The sequence below is a fragment of the Rhamphochromis sp. 'chilingali' genome (genome assembly GCF_963969265.1).
Source record: "Rhamphochromis sp. 'chilingali' genome assembly, chromosome: 18".
NCBI classification, from domain to species: domain Eukaryota; kingdom Metazoa; phylum Chordata; class Actinopteri; order Cichliformes; family Cichlidae; genus Rhamphochromis; species Rhamphochromis sp. 'chilingali'.
Window position 1 is genome coordinate 26238874 of NC_137945.1, and position 17445 is coordinate 26256318.

Sequence of the window (17445 nt, forward strand, 5' to 3'; positions counted from 1 at the left end):
TTAGCAGGATGCTAGCATGTAGCGCTTAGTGAGACACGCCTCAGACGAGTTGAGCAAAGACCCCGTCTGTGTACTTTATACGTGAGCAACGGATTTAAATAAAATTAAGGTTTCAAAAGACAAACTTGAAGATAAAAAAAATATATATATATACTCACCGGAGAGCCGCCAGGGTTTGCCGCTGCCATCTTGGCGCTCCTAAATTCAAAACTGCCTCTGCAGTCAGGCAGGGGAGGCGTGGAAATTGTCTTTGAGTTAGTCAAACGTTTTCCTTAGTTCGAGTAGATGATAAAAAAAATAATAATAATAAATGGGATTTTAAGTAGGACTAGGCGTTCTGTAATGATCTCTATTTAGGAGAAAAACTTAATCACTCACCTTTAAACAGCTCTCTTTTAGGAGACACACTGCTGGCTAACGGTGTCATGTGATCAAACAGCGTAATTTAATTGGCTGAGAGCCACTCGACTCGATCTGGTGCTGATTGCTCTGGCTTGGGTCATTAAAGTTCATCACTTTTGCAGTTGAATTTTTGCAGGTGAATTTTTTTCAGGTGAATTTTTGCAGGTGAATTTTTTTCAGGTGAATTTTTGCAGGTGAATTTTTGCAGGTGAATATTTTTGCAGGGAAATTTGGAGGATAAAAATTCAGTGTCATAAATTCAATGTCTAAAAATACTTGAATTCTGATGATACTATATTTCTTCCATAGATATCCGTGCTCTCTGTTTATTAATAAAAGCCAAACTTCATTAATGGTAAGTGACAGAGATCTGATGAGTTCTTGCTGGTTTGTATCCACAGGAGGATACAAGCAGCTGCTTCTGTTTGCAGTCACCGTGCACCAGTGTTGTGTTTAATTGTGTCAGTGTTCATTTTTAAACACGTTTTTTAAATCAAATGTTTATGTATACATCAAGATTAATGTTCCAAACAAATGACACTGTACAGCAAATACATACATAGACATGTGCAGCAAAAGGAATCCGAGAAGATGTTTAACTTCTAAATGTTTAAATTGTTTGTTTTATATCCAAAGTCTGTCAGTTTGTCATTCCCTGTTATTGCTGCTGACTAATCACTCAAAGTGACACAACATGACCGTGGGTCTGATTTTTCTGGTAAACTTGTTTAGCAGCCCACTGGAGACGGATACCCTGTTCTTTGAACTTTAATACTGGACAGAAAATCGTCTCCTTCCAGAAACAAAGGGTAGCATTAGAACTTGTGTGAACAGCAAAACAATGTAGAAGATTTCCTTTTGTGTCTGTGTTGTGTCTAGGGCTGCCACGATTTGTCGACTAGTCACGATTACGTCGACTATCAAAATCGTCGACGACTGATTTAATAGTCGACGCGTCGTTTGAAGCTTTGTAAGATCCCAAAAGACGCAGGAATAAGTAGCAGGATTTAAGAGTGTAATAACGGACTGAAACAGAAGATGGCAGCACTGCATGTACAAGGATGCCAGCTGCCGTTAAACCCCGAAGAAGAAGAAGAAGAAGCAGCAGCTGTGTCCCAGAATTCATAGCGCGGCCCAGCTCAGTTTCCAACAATGGCGGCAGCTAGTTAGTTTTAATATTACTCTTATTATTCTTTCTGGGTCACAAAATAAACGTTTAACATATTTTCAGCCGAGAATGTAGCTGTGTAAACCTCAAATATCGGCTCAGTTTATCAGGACACCACATATTTTCAAAAGCGCTCCGACGTTTTCAGAGTCGTCTGTTACCCACTAGCTCGATAGCTAGCCGGGGGCTAGGTCACTAGCACGGTGAGAACACCGGACTCCAGGCAAATTGTTTTCAAACCCACCGCCGTCTTTCGCTACTCAGGTTAAATATATATGAGTCACTTAGATAAATTAAAAATGTTGTTGTTTGGCTTTTTTTTTTTTTAGTATTTTATTTGTTCCTGAGTAAATCGGTTTGTCTGAGATTAAAGTTATAGTTTTTACACAGCTGAATAAACGTCAAGCAGACAGCTGATTATCAGAAGTGTGAGATGCTGGAGAATATACTCCGTTGTCCTGTTATATTTTAGATAGCAAGGAGTTTATTAAACTTCACCGAAACAATCTGCAAATTTCATTAAAATTGAATAAACTATCATCTTGTCTTTATTTTTAGTTAGCACCTTAAAAGCTTAAAGCTATAAGCTAATGATAGTTATATAAGAGCATATGCTGCATGGTGCAATAAGCTGTAGTTTTACGTCCAGTGGATGATGATCTGATTAGTCGACTAATCGCATAAATAATCGGTGACTAGTCGACTATCAAAATAATCGTTTGTGGCAGCCCTAGTTGTGTCACATCATTTTGGCTCAAGAGTTTACTTTATTGCTATGTTTGTTTTTTGCTATTTTATTACTACATTTGTATTGTGCAGCACTTCGGTCTGCCAGGTGTGTTTTTAAAGTGCTATATAAATGATGATGACGATGATGCTTACGGAACAGCTGAAAGACTTTAAAACAAACCTGTTACTTTAATGATATTTCTGTGGTACTACAGAGTCCAAAAGAAGTATCGCAGTAATAATTCATCCAAATTGTAACTTTTAAATGTCATTATCAGCCCAAAGGTTCACAACCAGTTCATCCCTGATAGAATGTAAATATATACAAATCTATAAATTGTATTATGTATATAACTGTGAAACAAACATAATGGACCATTAATGTATCATAATAGTACATTTCTGAATTTGGGGTATAATTCCAGGTGGGATGAGTGTCTGTACAGCTCCTCCTGTTGATGTAAAAAAAGAAAAAAGTAAATGCCAGTTTTTTTTAGGTTTTCATGTTGATGTTGTAACACAGTAAAGAATTACTCTTACAGAAATAAATGTCATTTTTTCAACTTGCAGTTAAATTCATGTAACTTAATGCTGATGCTGTTGACGACTGGGGCTCACACGTCTTTTACTTTGTCTCCAGGACCGACTCACCATGGTTGACCCACAGGAAAATAGCCCGCAGGACATTCCTGACTATGACGGCATAGAGGATGAAGCTTTCCCCCCACTCCCACCACCACACTCCCCAGGCCGGGGAGGCCAGGAGGAAGGAGACCCTTTTGCAGATGGTAGATGCTGCTGTGCTCTTACAGGATTACTATGAGGTCTTTAAGATGTGATGATTCAGAACTTTGTATTTTAAATTCATGGTTTAATGAAGAATCATAGAAAAATAAGATTCAGGAAAAAAGGCTAATGTGGGAGAAATACAACCTCTCATAGTCCTTCCACAAAGCTTTTTGGAACAGCTTGATAATAATGAATTTGTTAGTTCAGCCTAGAATTAACAAATGCATGAACTGGTTTTTCAGCATCTCTCTGAGACTGGATGTTTCTAACAATAACAACACACATGTTTTTGTTTGCGTGAGCAAATGAAACCTATCAGATACTGTTCAAACCAGCACATTTCTTCTGTAACCTCCAGTCTATAATTTGTCTGGATTTAAAGATAAGCTTGAAGTTTGCCACGCTGCCAACAGAATGAGTTAGAAACACATCCTGTTGTCATGTGTTTTCAATGCAGGAGATGAAGGTGAGGTATCACAGCTGGCTGATGTCCCTACTGCTAAAAGGAGAGGCGTGAAGAGACCCCAACCCAAGCTGGACTCCCACAGGTAGCAAAGACATTTATATCACGACAGAGGGTTGAAATGCATTAAAATGCGCATTTAAATAGGAATTTGATGTCATCTTGTGTGAGCTGGGACACAAGGAGGCCAAAATCATTGATTGACGTGTGCAGACTGTCAGTGTTGCAGCCAGGTTGAACACGAGTCTGTGACTGCACTGGTTTTTATCACCGTTTCACTAATAATCGTGCACAGAGGCTCAGAGACACACTGACACACAGAGTTGTTGCAAATGTTTGAAAACGTAAGTTTGTGGAAAGAACTTTGCACAAAAAAAGTGATGTGATATTATCTGAGTGGCGACACCTGTCGTTTCGCAGAGTACTGCAGCGTCTTCTTACGCTTTAGCGGCGGGTACAAATGACTGCATCTGTGTGATGATGGTGCAGCTTCACTCTGCCAGTCATTTAAAGAAGAAAGACTCTAATACCATTGTTGTTTTCATCATTTGGATGGGCAAAATTCCCAGACTGAAAATTGTCAGAGCGTTGGAGACATCCCTGGATGTGTGTGAGAAAGATGTTTCCAGTCTCTGTACACCTATAGTGTGAACCTGGTTAGTATTGCCAACCATAAGTCAGGCTCGTTCCCAGTAGTCTCCCAGTGGGTGTTCCAGTGGCACTCCTCTGTTACTGTTCTGTTCACAATGTTCCTGGACAGAACTAAGTTATACTAAATCAAAGGATGTTAAATAAGCTTTTAAGTAAGAACGTCGATTATACTTAGGATAAAACTTGCAAGCTGTATTAAAGAAAAACATAGATTTTCATTTGATAAAATATTCAAATTAATTGCAACTTTGCTATAAATATATATATATATATAGCAATTTTTTATTTTTTATTTTTAGATGGAGAAATTTGACTATTTCTCATTATACTGCCTTATGTACAAACAGGTAGGAAAAGAAAGGTTGTGGGCACCCTGAAAACCAAACACCCTACCCCCCCCCCCAACAAGCTACTGCCTTCTGAACATGGTACATCTGAAGGCACTGACATTTCCATTCAGAGGGTCTGTCTGTGTTGGCCCTGTGACAGGCTGGCGACCTGGCTGCTGGGATGGGCTTCAGCCATCCACGATCCTGAATTGGATAAGCCAAATACGCCTGGATGTGCTGCTAACCCTGCTTGTAATCCATTAATGGTTTAACTTAGTCTTAATATTTTTTCCCAGGCTGATATCAGATCGAGGGCTTCCAGCTCTGGGCACTCTCTTTGACAATATCCAGTTCAAAGGCAAAGGACACGAGGTAGGATATGATAACATCTGTCCCACCAATTACCAGATGTGAATGAACATTGGTTTTTGAGCTAAATCTGTTTGGCCTGTCAGCTTTTAATTAGATGTCCTAAATTTGGTTTGAGACTAAAAGGTCAAAAGTTGCCCTTTCTGTCGTGGTCAAAAATGAGTGAGGGGAACCAGAGGTTGGTTTACCAAATTAAGATGTCTTTTGTTCCAATGACTGGAAGTCATTTTTTAGTGGGAAGAAGAAGCGTCCTATCACACACAGCCCTCTTTCATATCACTACTCGCTGTTTTTGATGTTTGCCCCATTAGGCTGCAGACCTGCGGCTGCTGATGCAGAAGATGGAGAACTGGGCCCACAGGTTGTACCCCAAATTGCAATTTGAAGATTTTATTGACAAAGTGGAAAGGCTCGGCAGCAAAAAGGAAGTGCAGGTGAGAGGAAGCAGTAGAATATTTCCTGCAAGCGTGTGGGATTCCTAATGTTCAGAATTTGTAATTTTTTACTCATTCTTCTATAGACATGTCTTAAACGAATACGACTGGACATGCCCCTGACACATGAAGATTTTACAAGTACAGATGGTAAGAAGAAAAATCATTACTGATGGGGATACGGTGGACTAGGGCTGTGCGATATGACCAAAGTCTCATCTCCCGATATAAGAATTCTATCGTCCGATAACGATATAAATCACAGAAATGTAACATTTTCTGTCAATTCTGTGAATCTCGACTTGCGTGAAGTGTTTCCAGCTGCGCGTCATGTAGCTGGAGTCGAGTGTTTTAACCGATGCATGAAACGACACATTTTTAGACAGAAGTTGTAACGGCGCCGTTTTCTTTGTGAGTATTTATTACACGGCGTGCTGCGGGGGAAAGCCTGTTCTAACGTTTGAGTCTAAGGTTTATTTTTTAGCACCTGGCGGCTCTGTTTTACTTCTCATCCGTAAACACTCTGCTCTTTCACGTGATTCCGTTTATTTTGAAAAGCCTCAACAGGATCTTGAGCTTTATTCTGAAAGGTTTATGTGGAACATAAACAAGCGGACACGCGATGGTTTTACCGTCGTTGTTGCTAACGACAACGCATAAAAACAGGCGCTTGTCCGTCCGTAGTGTGGTTATATATAAGAGAAAGAGAGAACTTTACTACAGTGACATCAGAACCATGAAGAAATATTGCCGTAAACAGTTTATTTTGCGACACCACGAAACAAACGATAGCGTAAAATGAAATAGACGTTTTTGTATATATCGTTGTATCGAACAGCCCTACGGTGGATTCACACCTGCAGGTGCACATAGGAAATACTTGCCATATTCCACAGGACTTAATTATCAGCACTGCTTGAAATTGTGTTCAGGTGCTGGTGACGAAGAGGTACAACGTGAACTGGAAACATTTGGGGATCCTGATCTGTTCAGCAGAGAGAGTTTTATTAATGCTCCCCAAGGGCAGATTGCCGAAGCCCTCGCTCCCCCACCTACTCCCTCTCTGACCGAAGAGCAGCAGAAACGTATTGAGCTGAACAGACAGCGGGCCCTGGAAAAGAGGCGCGCACGCCAGCAGCAAATTGGTAAGAATGGCAAAAATGTATCATACAGCTGGGACACAATATAACAGAAATAATTAATGATTCTGCTACAAAACATCCAGCGAAGGTTCATAAGGATCATCTAGCTTCATTGGTGTATTAACTTTATATGAAAATACAAAAAGCAAAACATTGAATGTACAGTATATTGCCAAAAGTGTTTGCTCATCTGCCCCCACACTCATATGAACTCGAGTGACATCCCATTCACGACGTCCGCCTGTGCAGCTATATCAGCTTCAACTCTTCTGGGAGTGTTTATGGGAGTTTATGACCATTTGTAAGGTCAGACACTGATGTTGAAGGCCTGGCTCCAAGTCTCTGCTCTCATTCATCCCAGTGGTGTTCTGGTCAGGACTCCCATGCCAGAGTTCATGTCTTTGTGGACCTTGCTTTGTGCACTGGTGCCCAGTCATGCTGGAACAGGAAGAAGCCATCCCCAAACTGTTCCCTTAAAGTCGGGAGCCAAAATGTCTTTGCATGCTGAAGCATTAAGAGTTCCTTTCACTGGAACGAAGAGACTGAGCCCAACTTCTGAAAAACAACCCCGCACCGAAATCCCCCTGCCACCAAACCTGGAGCTCTGTTGTCCTGGCAACTGCTAAGTTGACTTGTCTATCGGCTTTCCAGATTGAGAACTGTGATCCGTCGCTCCATAGACTGCATCTCTCCTGTTCTAGAGTCCAGTGGCGGCGTGCTTTACACCGCTGTGTCCCATTGCTTTGCGTTGCACTCTGTGATGTAAGGCTTGGACTACAGCTGCTCGGCCATGGAAATGGATTCCACGAAGCTCTCTGTGCACTGTTCTTTAGCTAATCTGGAGACCACGTGAAGTTTGGAGCGATGGACTCCACAGAAAATTAGCAACCTCTGTGCGCCTCAGTATCCACTGACCCCCACTCTGGGATTTTACGTGATCCACCACTTGATGGCTGAGTTGCTGTCGTTCCCAAACACTTCCACTTAGTAGCAGCAGTCTGCATGCCTAGGTGCTTGATTCTATACAGCTGTGGAAGTTACTGGATCACCTGAATTCAATGATTTGGATGATGGGTGGTGAGTGAATACTCCTTACAATATAGTGAAGTGGATCTAGTGTATATATCCACCAGAAACCCTGAAGGTCGAGTGACGAGTTCCCGTATTGCACAGTTCGTCCAAACCACCAGAGATTCCTCACATTAGTGTGGAGTTTGGTAATAAGAGGCAAAGCATGTAGAAAACATTGATTTCTTTACTGCCTGTCTGATGTCAGCTTCAATTAGGCGTAGTATTTTTGTTTTTGCCTTACACTTGTGATCCAAACTGTTTTTACTTCCTCTTTAGTTAAAGCGGAGCCAGCTGTCTGCGATCTATTGTCTACAAATCTTTAACAGTGACATTAAATCGTTCTTCAGGGTCCTCATTTACCGCAGAAATGATGTAATGTGATTTAAATGAGACCCATAGAAAAGAAAATGACCTGTTGATCGGTCTCTATTATGAGCCTTCACCCATAAAAATGTGTTTACAGTTTATAACACTAGATGGTGATATGAGACCGTTTCCATTGTATTACCCGAGCATGATTTACTCATCGACTTTAAACTTTCACATTTTAGTCATTAGTCCTCCTTAAGAGGAGCCAATCCACCCCCCCCCCCCCCTTTTTTTTTTTCTGTCCAGTATAGAAACTAAACAGCTGACATCGTTCGGGTAGTGTAGCTTCCAGAGATCTGAAGTTAATGTGAACTCTGGAGGGCAGTCAAAAGCTTAATTTTTTATAATGCAACATACTATTATTTACATACATATTATTTTAATAAGCAGTTTCAGGGTTCGTGCTGTTTTAATGAGTGTTCGATGGAAAACGTCACTGAAGGAATTTGTACTCTTGAGTCACATGACAGTAAATAATTTCGAGTATGTGTACATAACACAGGCTAATGTTTAAAACTATGATTATTATTTTGCTAGCTATCAAACTTGCTGGAGAAATGATTGAAATGCACTGAGTGTGATAGAGTACGGCAGTGCTAGCACAGCAGTTAGTTATGGCATGGTGATTTATGCAGTGTGCTTTAAACTTGGCTAACATTACTTAGCAGTAGCAGTAATATTAGTGACTTCACTCAAGTGAAAGCTTTAATCGTTAGTCCGACACTTAACTAGCCAACTTAAGCCTTAAAGAAAAACTGGTAAAAAGAGGGACTGATGCATGTGGGCACAAAGAAGCCATTTCTTGTGCTGCTGAAGTTCCCTGGCTTTCATTCAAAATGTGTTTATCGTGAGCACCGACACATTAAACCATTTAAAAATTATAAATGGCTTTAAGCTCACATTGATGCCTGTGGGGCTCTATCAGCCACGGAGACGACAGACACATTTTAGTGTTTTAATGAATGAATGTTTCATACTTTAAGGCTGCCTGTTTATTTAAGGGAGATGAACAATACATTATTATTTGACATAATTCTATGACAGGTGATGGACTGAATAAATAGATTTTAGGTCGATGTTTGTGCGTTTTTAAAGTCTTATATGTTGAATTGAACTGAGTGTGTCATCTGTTCAAAGCCTCCCGTCAGTGCTGTTCTCCATGCCTGTCTTACTGTACATGGTGTTATTAGCACAAACACTTTAAAGCTGATCATTTAGGACTGTAACAATAATCCAGAGAGCAATGTAGTCAAACATCTCACAGTTAGTTTTATTGGGAATGAACTTTGACCTGTTAGGCCCCCAGGGCTTTTCTGAGCTTCCTGCTCGAAAATGAAGAGGCCAAAATAAATGGAGTATTTCTCTGCAATTACAAACTCCGTGTAAACAGTCTTGGTATCAAAATAAAGCTAACGCTTGTGAGCTGTCATCAGAGGGGTAAATATTACTGCAGATGTTACTATGTCAAAGTTACTGGGACTCAAACATAGAAAAAAATGATTATTTCCCTCACCTAATTTTTAAAAGTATTTTATAGCTTATATGCTATAAAATATACTTTGGGTCACATTTAACTCCAGAAAATCATAAATCAAAATATGGATGTTACCTGTCCACAGATTCATGGTGATGTAACTGCTCTTTTAACTGTTTGGTGTTTGTAGAAATGGTTTACAGCTGAGATTCAGAGGCTTCTGTGGACACTCATGTCTGCACTTATATTTCTGACCTCGTGTTATAACCGATTAAATGTGATCTCCTCTCTTTTCCCCCATTTTTGGTGGTGTGGGTGCTTAACTAGTTAAAGTACCAAACATCTGTCTCCTGTTGTTGTGTCACGTAGGAAAGAAGCATCAATATCTGATGAGCAGACTTGTTCATTTGTGCAGATTTCTTCTTTTGTGTGGTTGTTTTTTCCAAGTGGAGATGAGCATCTCTAACAAGTTGATTTGTTCACATTTGCACATCTGCATTTTTGAGAGAAATGAGTTTTTTGAGTTTGTGCACTATATGCATATAAGACAACCATTTCCTTTTTCAGTATTTTTGTGTGGTGCATTTTTCTCTGTTTTAACAAAAGAGGAACAAAGAACATTTAAGTCAACCTAAGACGATTTGTTTTAATTTTTACATGGTCTTACTGAGGTGATGCAAAGTGGAACATGCAAACTGTTTTTTTGGTAATGTGCTGGAAAAGCTTGATAATGGACCTTGAAAGTGCTTAAAGTGCTTAAATTTGACCCTGAACAATGAGTTTGAACCCTGCAGTTTACAGTTTCATTTTTCATTATCTCAGCTTTGCCTGTCTTTTATAAATCGTAGTAGACTGAGTGTGTCTGTGTTGACTGAAACCATCACTGTTTCTAATTCTCAACCCTTTCAGGCCCTTCAGCCTCTCAGACTGCTGACATGTTAGGAGACAAACCTCCAGCTGCATCCTCACCAAATGTCATCAAAGGTTCTACTGATGGAGATGAAACTGTAGAAGATCCTGACCTCGAGCCTTCCAACAACACCTCCACGCAACAAACCAGCCCGCTTCCCCCCAAAGACTCTGAGCCCGCTGAGGCTGAGACCGGCCTCAGCCCTGAGCAACAGCTCAGCAACGACTGTGTAGAGGGGGATTAAAGTTCACGTGCAGCAGTTTCTGCTGAAAAGCTTTGGCAGTGAGCAGATTTAAAGGTTTCCCAATGTTCGTGCCTGCTCATTCGAGTAATGTTGTGCATTTCTGGTGGTTTATATCTTGAGCACATGTTCCTACTGTGACGTCAGCTTTGGGTTAGCAAAGACATTTATAATCAATGGAAATAAATGTTTTTCTTATTTTTAAAAGTCCAAATCCTAAACGTATTTACCATGTGTTGGTATCTGTTACAGAAAAATATTTGAACTGATCCACAGTTCCTGCTCTGATGCATCTTCTTTCTCCAGTTTCACTATTGGCAGAATTTTGGTTGCAAACATGTTTCTATAAAAGGCCTCTGTGTGTGTGTGTAGTATGTGAGCTGTCAACTGACCATCACCCTCTTCCAAGCATTAAGTGCTCGTTCAATTATGAACAGTTCTTTCTTAAGCTACTGCAGGGACATGAAACGCAACACGATGAAGTGGCTCCATCTGCGCTAATGAAAACACCATTTTTAATTACAGGCCACTGCACACATATTGAAATAGTTATGTACAGTTCATATTTCTGTTGGTAGTTCTAGAAAACAATCTTAAAATCCACAAACCAAAAAACGCTTCTGATTATTTACCAGTTCAAACAATAAAAATGTCCTTGGTGTTGGTGTCTTCTATACAGGCTCTTGATATACAAACTATAAGATAAATACATCCTAGTTTTATACATCACTTCCAACACAACCAACCTCAGGTGTGTTCATTACTCTACGGGTTTATTTTAAAGTCTGCTAATGAGTGACATGAAGTTTTATCAGTCCGGTGACCTGTCCAGGGCGTATCCTGCCTCTCACCCTATGACAGCTGGGACAGATTCCAGGACGTGCAGAAGAAAATGGACGAGTGGACGTTTTATCATCTCCAGAACAATACTCGTGCTGGGTTTTGTATGAAGTGGTCACAGGTAGTACAATATGTGTGAACTCACCAAAAATGGTTCTATAACACAAGACATTTAATTTACACAAGACATTGATCCCACCAGTGAGATATTGAGATCACTGGTGCTGAGAGAAAAGCCTTTTGTTACCAGACTTCTTTAACCTGCTGCAGTTGACTAGTTTCCTGCAGGATTGAACCACATTTGCAGTGAGTACTAGGTCTTGTCAAAGTAACTGCTGACACTTCACTGGCATTAACACGTTCCCTATCCTCCTTACAACTAAGTTTAACTTGATGTGATTTTAAAAACTAACTTTTACAAAACGTATCCACTGATTCGGTTTGACTCTGGTTTCTAAAAAGATGGCGGGACATGTTTTTACTTAATATTGTGTTTGCTTTCCTGTGACTTCACACACTCGTGTGGTTTGTCCACACACAATCTGGAGCTACAAGAATGACCTGGATGACTCAGCACGAGTGATCTTCAATGATCACCGTTCTGTTAGCGCACAGCGTGCAGTTCTCACAAGTGTCTGCTTGGAGGTAAAGCTGGGCTACAGCGTTTCTATGCTGTTGTTGCCGGGAGGCGTGAAGCCCTTTCCAGATCCATCAGAGCCAACTCTCTGATTTCTTCCAGAATAGAGTACAGACTGGGAGTTTTGCTCTGACGAAACTCTCTTTCCTCTTTGGAGAGTTTGGGGCGCCGGGCTGTCTTCTCCTGAGCCAGCGCCTCTTCATTCTGACGCACCACCTCTTTGACCAGCTGACTGCGGCCCTGAGGGCTGGGCTGCTGGGACTTGGCACTGTGGTGAGGCTTGTTGCTGATGACCTCGAGGTTTAGACGGTCAGCGTGGCAAGTTGAAGAGTGGACAGAAATACGAACCTGAAGAGAGCAGAGAACGTAAGTCACAGTATTCCTCAGTTCGATCACTACACAGTAATGGCACCTACTGAAAATAGTCTAATGGAATGCTATGCAAAGACAGGCCCACTTAAGGTTTGTGACGTAATATATAACAGCAGTCCTCTCAGCACTGTGCGCAGCGTCACAGCTAAGTAGACAGTGGTGTAGAGTGGAGAAGTTTCCGACTGTGCCACAATTTTGTTCATAAATAGGATAAATTGGATACGTATGTTACACACACGTATCCAATGTAACAAACGTTCATCCATCCGTACACGAACTTTCTTTACTGTGCTTTCTAACATTCACACGACGTGGAGACTGGAGCAGAGGGGGAGAAAAACATTCATTAACACTGTGACCTCGGTCAAGTGTCACAGTGAGGTTGTTGTTTTGTTGATTTGTTTGTTGAATATCATCATCATCTCTTTGTTTGATATGATCATAGCTTGACAGCAGTCAATGCTGTGGTGGACAACTTGTGTTTGGGCTAATGTTTCTTTCTATCTTGTTTTGGCCACATGTGTCATCCATCATCATCCATCAGTAAGCTATGTTGTTAGCATTGCCTTTGCCCTTTGACATTTATGACCCCAGGATAAGTCCATGAAAGAAAGAAAAGATGTTGATAACAGTGGAAGCAGCAGTACTCTGTCACTTTTTCATGTCTTAAAGCCAAAGATGTGAGAATAACACACCGTTACTTCAGTTTCTTTTTGTTAGCTAACCTTAGGGTAATGTTTCCTGCTCTTTTTGCTTAAATCACATGCACTTATTCCTCACAATCATCGTGTGTAACATGCCTGAACTTAATATAACTTGACGCCAGTGATGGGCAGCAACGCATAATTAGATTACTTTTTTCAAGTAACGAGTAAAGTAAGGGATTACTGTTGCAAAAAAGGTAATTAGATTACTGTTACTGTCCCGTAAACACGCTGCTCTACTGTGTTACTAAACCGTGAGTTTGTTTGCAAGAGTGTCTCATGACAATGACATAAGTGCATGCGACGTTTGTGGTAACAAACGTGTGCAGAGCAACAATGGATCATTTATCGAGTGCGAGAGAGAGAGTGCGACCGTGCAGCGTTTAAAGGCGTTTATGTGAAAACAATTACCGCCCACTGTCATTTTTTATCTCCCTTTACAAAAAGGTTTGTGTAGAAACGCCACAAACTGGAAGCATTACATTTCTTGTCTTGGAGGAGAGCCCCCCCCCCCCACACTTATGTTTTTGTTTTCATATAATATTTAAAAACAATAAACTGAATAACTTTAAATGATTTATTTTCAGGAATCATTTTCGTCTCATTCATCTTACTGACGTTTTGTTACCTTGAGATTAGCTAACAAAGCAGCAACCACACAACACTTTATCACAACAAGATCATAAAACGTCTCTTAATGTTGGACCACAAAAGATCCAGTAGTCGTATGAACCTGTGATTCATATACACTCATGCATATATATTTGGAATCGTCGCCTTTAGGCGCTGCATTGCTGGAAACCTTCTAAAATGATTGATTAGCGTTTTCTGTGACTTACGGTGATGTGGTCAAACAGTTTGAAGGTGGAGGTGCCACAGCTGGAGGTGGTGGTAATGCGGTCCGGGTATTTTCGCACAGTGCCACCCTGCCAATCACAGCTGCCGTCCTGTCCCGCTACCACCACCAGGCCCTCTTTGTTCTTCAGATACACAGGCCCCCTCACACCATACCTGTGAACAACATGGCTGTGGTCAGAGGCAGCCTTACTTACTCAGTGATATTACTCAACCTGCTTTGCGCCCTGTGATTTTAATCATTACATGGATTCTACAGCCTTCTCAAAATGACCACAGGTTACATTTTAATAAACTGTTAATATTGCATATCCCTGTAACACCACAAGCATGGAGAACACTGATGTTATTAAATTACACTTTCCTTGCAATAAACAAGCAGCAACCTCCAGAGGTTAGCTAAGCTAACGTAGAAGTGCCACAAACACAAGGCTGGCTCCAAAGCACCGTCCCTCCCCACAGACTCAACTTCAGCAATGCAATTAACTTATTTAAAGCCTGGTAGAGAAAAGATTCGGGGTTTTAGCCGATTTTCCCTGCTCACAATAAATGTTTAAGGAATTAGTTTAGTAAATTTATACAATTTAAAACTCATTTTGAGGTTTTTTAAGAGAAAATAAAACTAGCGTGTATACTGTTAAATATACATTGATTAGCGTGCAATTACATCTTCCAACAAATTCATTCATTGTCATAAACTTTGAATTCGTCTATTAAAAATACACGAGTGGTTGGCCGTCTGTGAGCTGCTGTACAGCTCCATTAAACAAAGGAAAAGAAGAAGACTGCAGAACAAAACACAGGACTGAAGGTTCTTACTCTGGGATAAACACCAAGACACCGTTGTCTCGAATGGAGTAGACAACAGCGTCAGCCACACAGCACGGGTCTGTCTGAGGGTCTCGTTCTCTGAAAAACAGACACTGAAACAGTGCTGTGGATCGCATTTGGGCTGCCTGTGCTGCCTGCAAATGAAACACAGACGTCAGCACAGCTTCTGTTAATAGAGTAAGAGGTGAATCATTGAAAAACACAAACAATAAAACACCCCTGACCCTGTTCTTGCTGTTGACATGGTGAGCCATTTCCTCCACTTCTTTGTTACTGGCTGGTGCTTTACCAGATACAACGCCCCTCTGCATGTGCAGGGCTGCGGTAAGAAGGCGGTGCACGACAATGTCTGCGTACCGACGGATGGGTGAGGTAAAGTGTGTGTAGCGATCCAGAGCCAGACCTACGACAACGAAGCAAATATCAGCACGTTAGCCTTCTTTCTAGTTCTCAGTCGAATAATTCTTCACAAACAACAGACGTTGGACAAGTGTGTGCAGACGTGTGATGGATGGACTGACCCACAGTCACACTGAAACTCTAGTGCAGCCAATAAAAGCTGTGCAGCGGTATCGTACCATAATGGTAGTATTGGTCTTGAGGATGAGCACCAGTGGAGAAGTACAGAGCCTGTGACATAGCAGTGGTGGCCATCATTCTGAACAACCTGTTCACCAAGGGGTCCTGTGGGTCCACAGCTCGGTCCAGTGAGGCAGCTAAAGCCTTGTTGGACCTGAAGGAACAGAGCCAGAAACCAGGGATGAGTGAGGCCTCTCATCTCAGCAGTCAGTGACACAAAGCTACTTGCATCACCATGTCTCTTGTCCTGGGACCGGTTCTGCTGTTGGTTTAACCCCCCCCCCCCCACAATCCTCCAACCGCACATTCATATTTTGTTTTCAAACTCCATTGCAGTTCATTCCACGCCTCAGATCCTCAGACCTTTTGTAAACAGTTAAACAAATAAAAGTTAACTGTAATAGATTACAGGTTGTAATTAAATAAATCACTGCCTCTTTTAAAAAACAGAAAAACAAACCATCTTTAATTATTTGAGTTGTTTGTTTTGTTCCCGTGTGAGAATATTCAACACTGCTCTCTGTGCAAAACGGGTTTAAAAGCATAAACAGCTGTGGGATCCTGTTTGTCCGGGATTTGAACCGGGGAACAAACTGCGGCAGGATCAGCGTTGTGCCGAGGTCGGCATCGCCGACAGCATGTGTTCCCCCTGCGTGGCGAGCGTTCGCTGGGCACGGAGTGTGGATCCAGGTTACGCCGCCTCCATTACAAACAGTCAGACGTGGAAGTAGTGATGTTTTAGTTTTGTAAAAAAGTGAAACCTGAGTGTCGTTACATTACCATTCAGTTTAAGGGTTACAACAGAAAATGAAATATTTATTGTCCTCTCGTGGTATCAGACGGGATTATTTTAACAAACGAAGGACATTTTGCCTGATAATTATATTTATCCTGTAACTTTACTGTGTAAAGAGCTAAAACCTCCAAAGTTTCAGGAGTAGTTAGTCGTTATAAGAAGTGTTTGTGAACTGAAAATCAAGAATGTGGGATCCTGTTTGTCCGTGATTTGGACAGCCCAGCGTGTGCTCCCGACGCAGGGGAAACTAATTCTGTCGGGGAGACTGACCTTGCCACGACAGCTGTTGTGAAGCTGAAGCCAAAGGCAAGATATGCTTCATCATATGTTCTAGTCTTTGGTTTGGAAGCATATTTGGCTTCAACCTCAACCTGAGCTGAAGGAACATGTCTTCTTCTTGTCTGACTGCTCATGTGACACCTGAGTGTGTCCCCGTGTTATCAAACATTTCAGGTTCACACACTTGTGTGTCTGAACATGATGTGCGTTGGACTACAATATGCATTTCCTCAGTTTCTATACTGAACAGTCAAAAACATTACCTGGTGTCAATGGTGAAACCTTTGGCCTTTGCAGTGTCCACCAGCTGGTTGAATAGCTCCTGTTGTGGTGGTGGGTGACACCTTAGAAGGGCCTGGTTGGGGAAAGCTTCCTGGATCTTGCGGGCCACCCAGTGGTTGGCGTAAATCATGCACTCTGCCACGGTCTCATGGACCTCCAGGGGCTGACGAGGGACCAGGGCCGTAATGTTCCTCTCCTCATCCAGCTGGGCACCCACCTGAAAAGGGAAAATGCTTCTAACGTGACTTCAATGAAAAAGAATATGAAAATGCATCAGTGGGCCACATTTTACTACAGTTTACTTTAACTCAGTTGAACATGCACCATTCCACCGGAACAAATGCTGCACGGAGAACCAAATGTGAATGAATCTCAACCTGAAAACAGTCTACTGTCTTTCCTACGTTCAGCTCTCTATCATACCAGTAAGAACACATATCCCTAACAGGCACACAGCTCTGCTCATGGGCACAGAAACTCCACCGATCTGCTGTTCATGCTTTTTGTTTATAGTGGACAGCCAATCAGAGTTTAAGTTAGCTCAAAGGAAATGTGCCTTAAAGAGAGAACAAAACTTTTCTCAGACTAAGGATGAACTGAGGGGACCCAAAGCACTTCAGCAGGAACCAAAAGAAGCCAGAAAGTTTGGATTTGAACACAGTTTTGGCCGTTTTATATAATAGATCAAGATGAAACATCTGTTGTCCTTATCCTTCAGGACAACAGATG

At 41.5% G+C, this 17445-nt stretch overlaps 2 protein-coding genes across 5 annotated transcripts in view; one reads left to right on the forward strand and one right to left on the reverse strand.

The window, feature by feature from the left end:
• The first annotated feature begins 739 nt into the window (after positions 1 to 739).
• On the forward strand, positions 740 to 10755 carry LOC308385989 (TIMELESS-interacting protein-like). Of its 2 annotated transcripts, none has more exons than XM_080865243.1 (8): positions 740 to 757; positions 2940 to 3087; positions 3546 to 3636; positions 4828 to 4903; positions 5212 to 5334; positions 5421 to 5484; positions 6267 to 6479; positions 10300 to 10755. In XM_080865243.1, the coding sequence occupies exons 1-8, from the start codon at positions 755 to 757 to the stop codon at positions 10542 to 10544; spliced, it is 963 nt and encodes a 320-aa protein (XP_080721369.1). In that variant the 5' UTR covers positions 740 to 754; the 3' UTR covers positions 10545 to 10755. The 2 variants fall into 2 exon arrangements, with proteins under 2 accessions (XP_080721369.1, XP_080721370.1); XM_080865244.1 differs by lacking the exon at positions 740 to 757 and adding an exon at positions 1530 to 1773.
• A 273-nt stretch (positions 10756 to 11028) lies between these two features.
• Positions 11029 to 17445, reverse strand: part of LOC308385968 (DIS3-like exonuclease 1) — a 28055-nt gene continuing 21638 nt past the window's right edge. For all 3 annotated transcript variants that reach the window (XM_080865215.1, XM_080865214.1, XM_080865213.1), the window contains 6 exons: positions 16698 to 16933; positions 15359 to 15513; positions 15005 to 15183; positions 14769 to 14914; positions 13934 to 14105; positions 11029 to 12366 (listed from right to left, as the gene is read on the reverse strand). In XM_080865215.1, the coding sequence (XP_080721341.1) occupies positions 12049 to 12366; positions 13934 to 14105; positions 14769 to 14914; positions 15005 to 15183; positions 15359 to 15513; positions 16698 to 16933 (1206 nt within the window). In that variant the 3' untranslated portion in view covers positions 11029 to 12048. The remainder of the gene's footprint in view (positions 12367 to 13933; positions 14106 to 14768; positions 14915 to 15004; positions 15184 to 15358; positions 15514 to 16697; positions 16934 to 17445) is intronic.

Bases quoted from the DNA above. Each gene is read 5' to 3' on its own strand.
- LOC308385989 (XM_080865243.1), top strand. The intron at 3,088-3,545 runs GTAGATGCTGCT...TTTTCAATGCAG, and splicing joins AGGAGACCCTTTTGCAGATG to GAGATGAAGGTGAGGTATCA. The intron at 6,480-10,299 runs GTAAGAATGGCA...CAACCCTTTCAG, and splicing joins CGCACGCCAGCAGCAAATTG to GCCCTTCAGCCTCTCAGACT.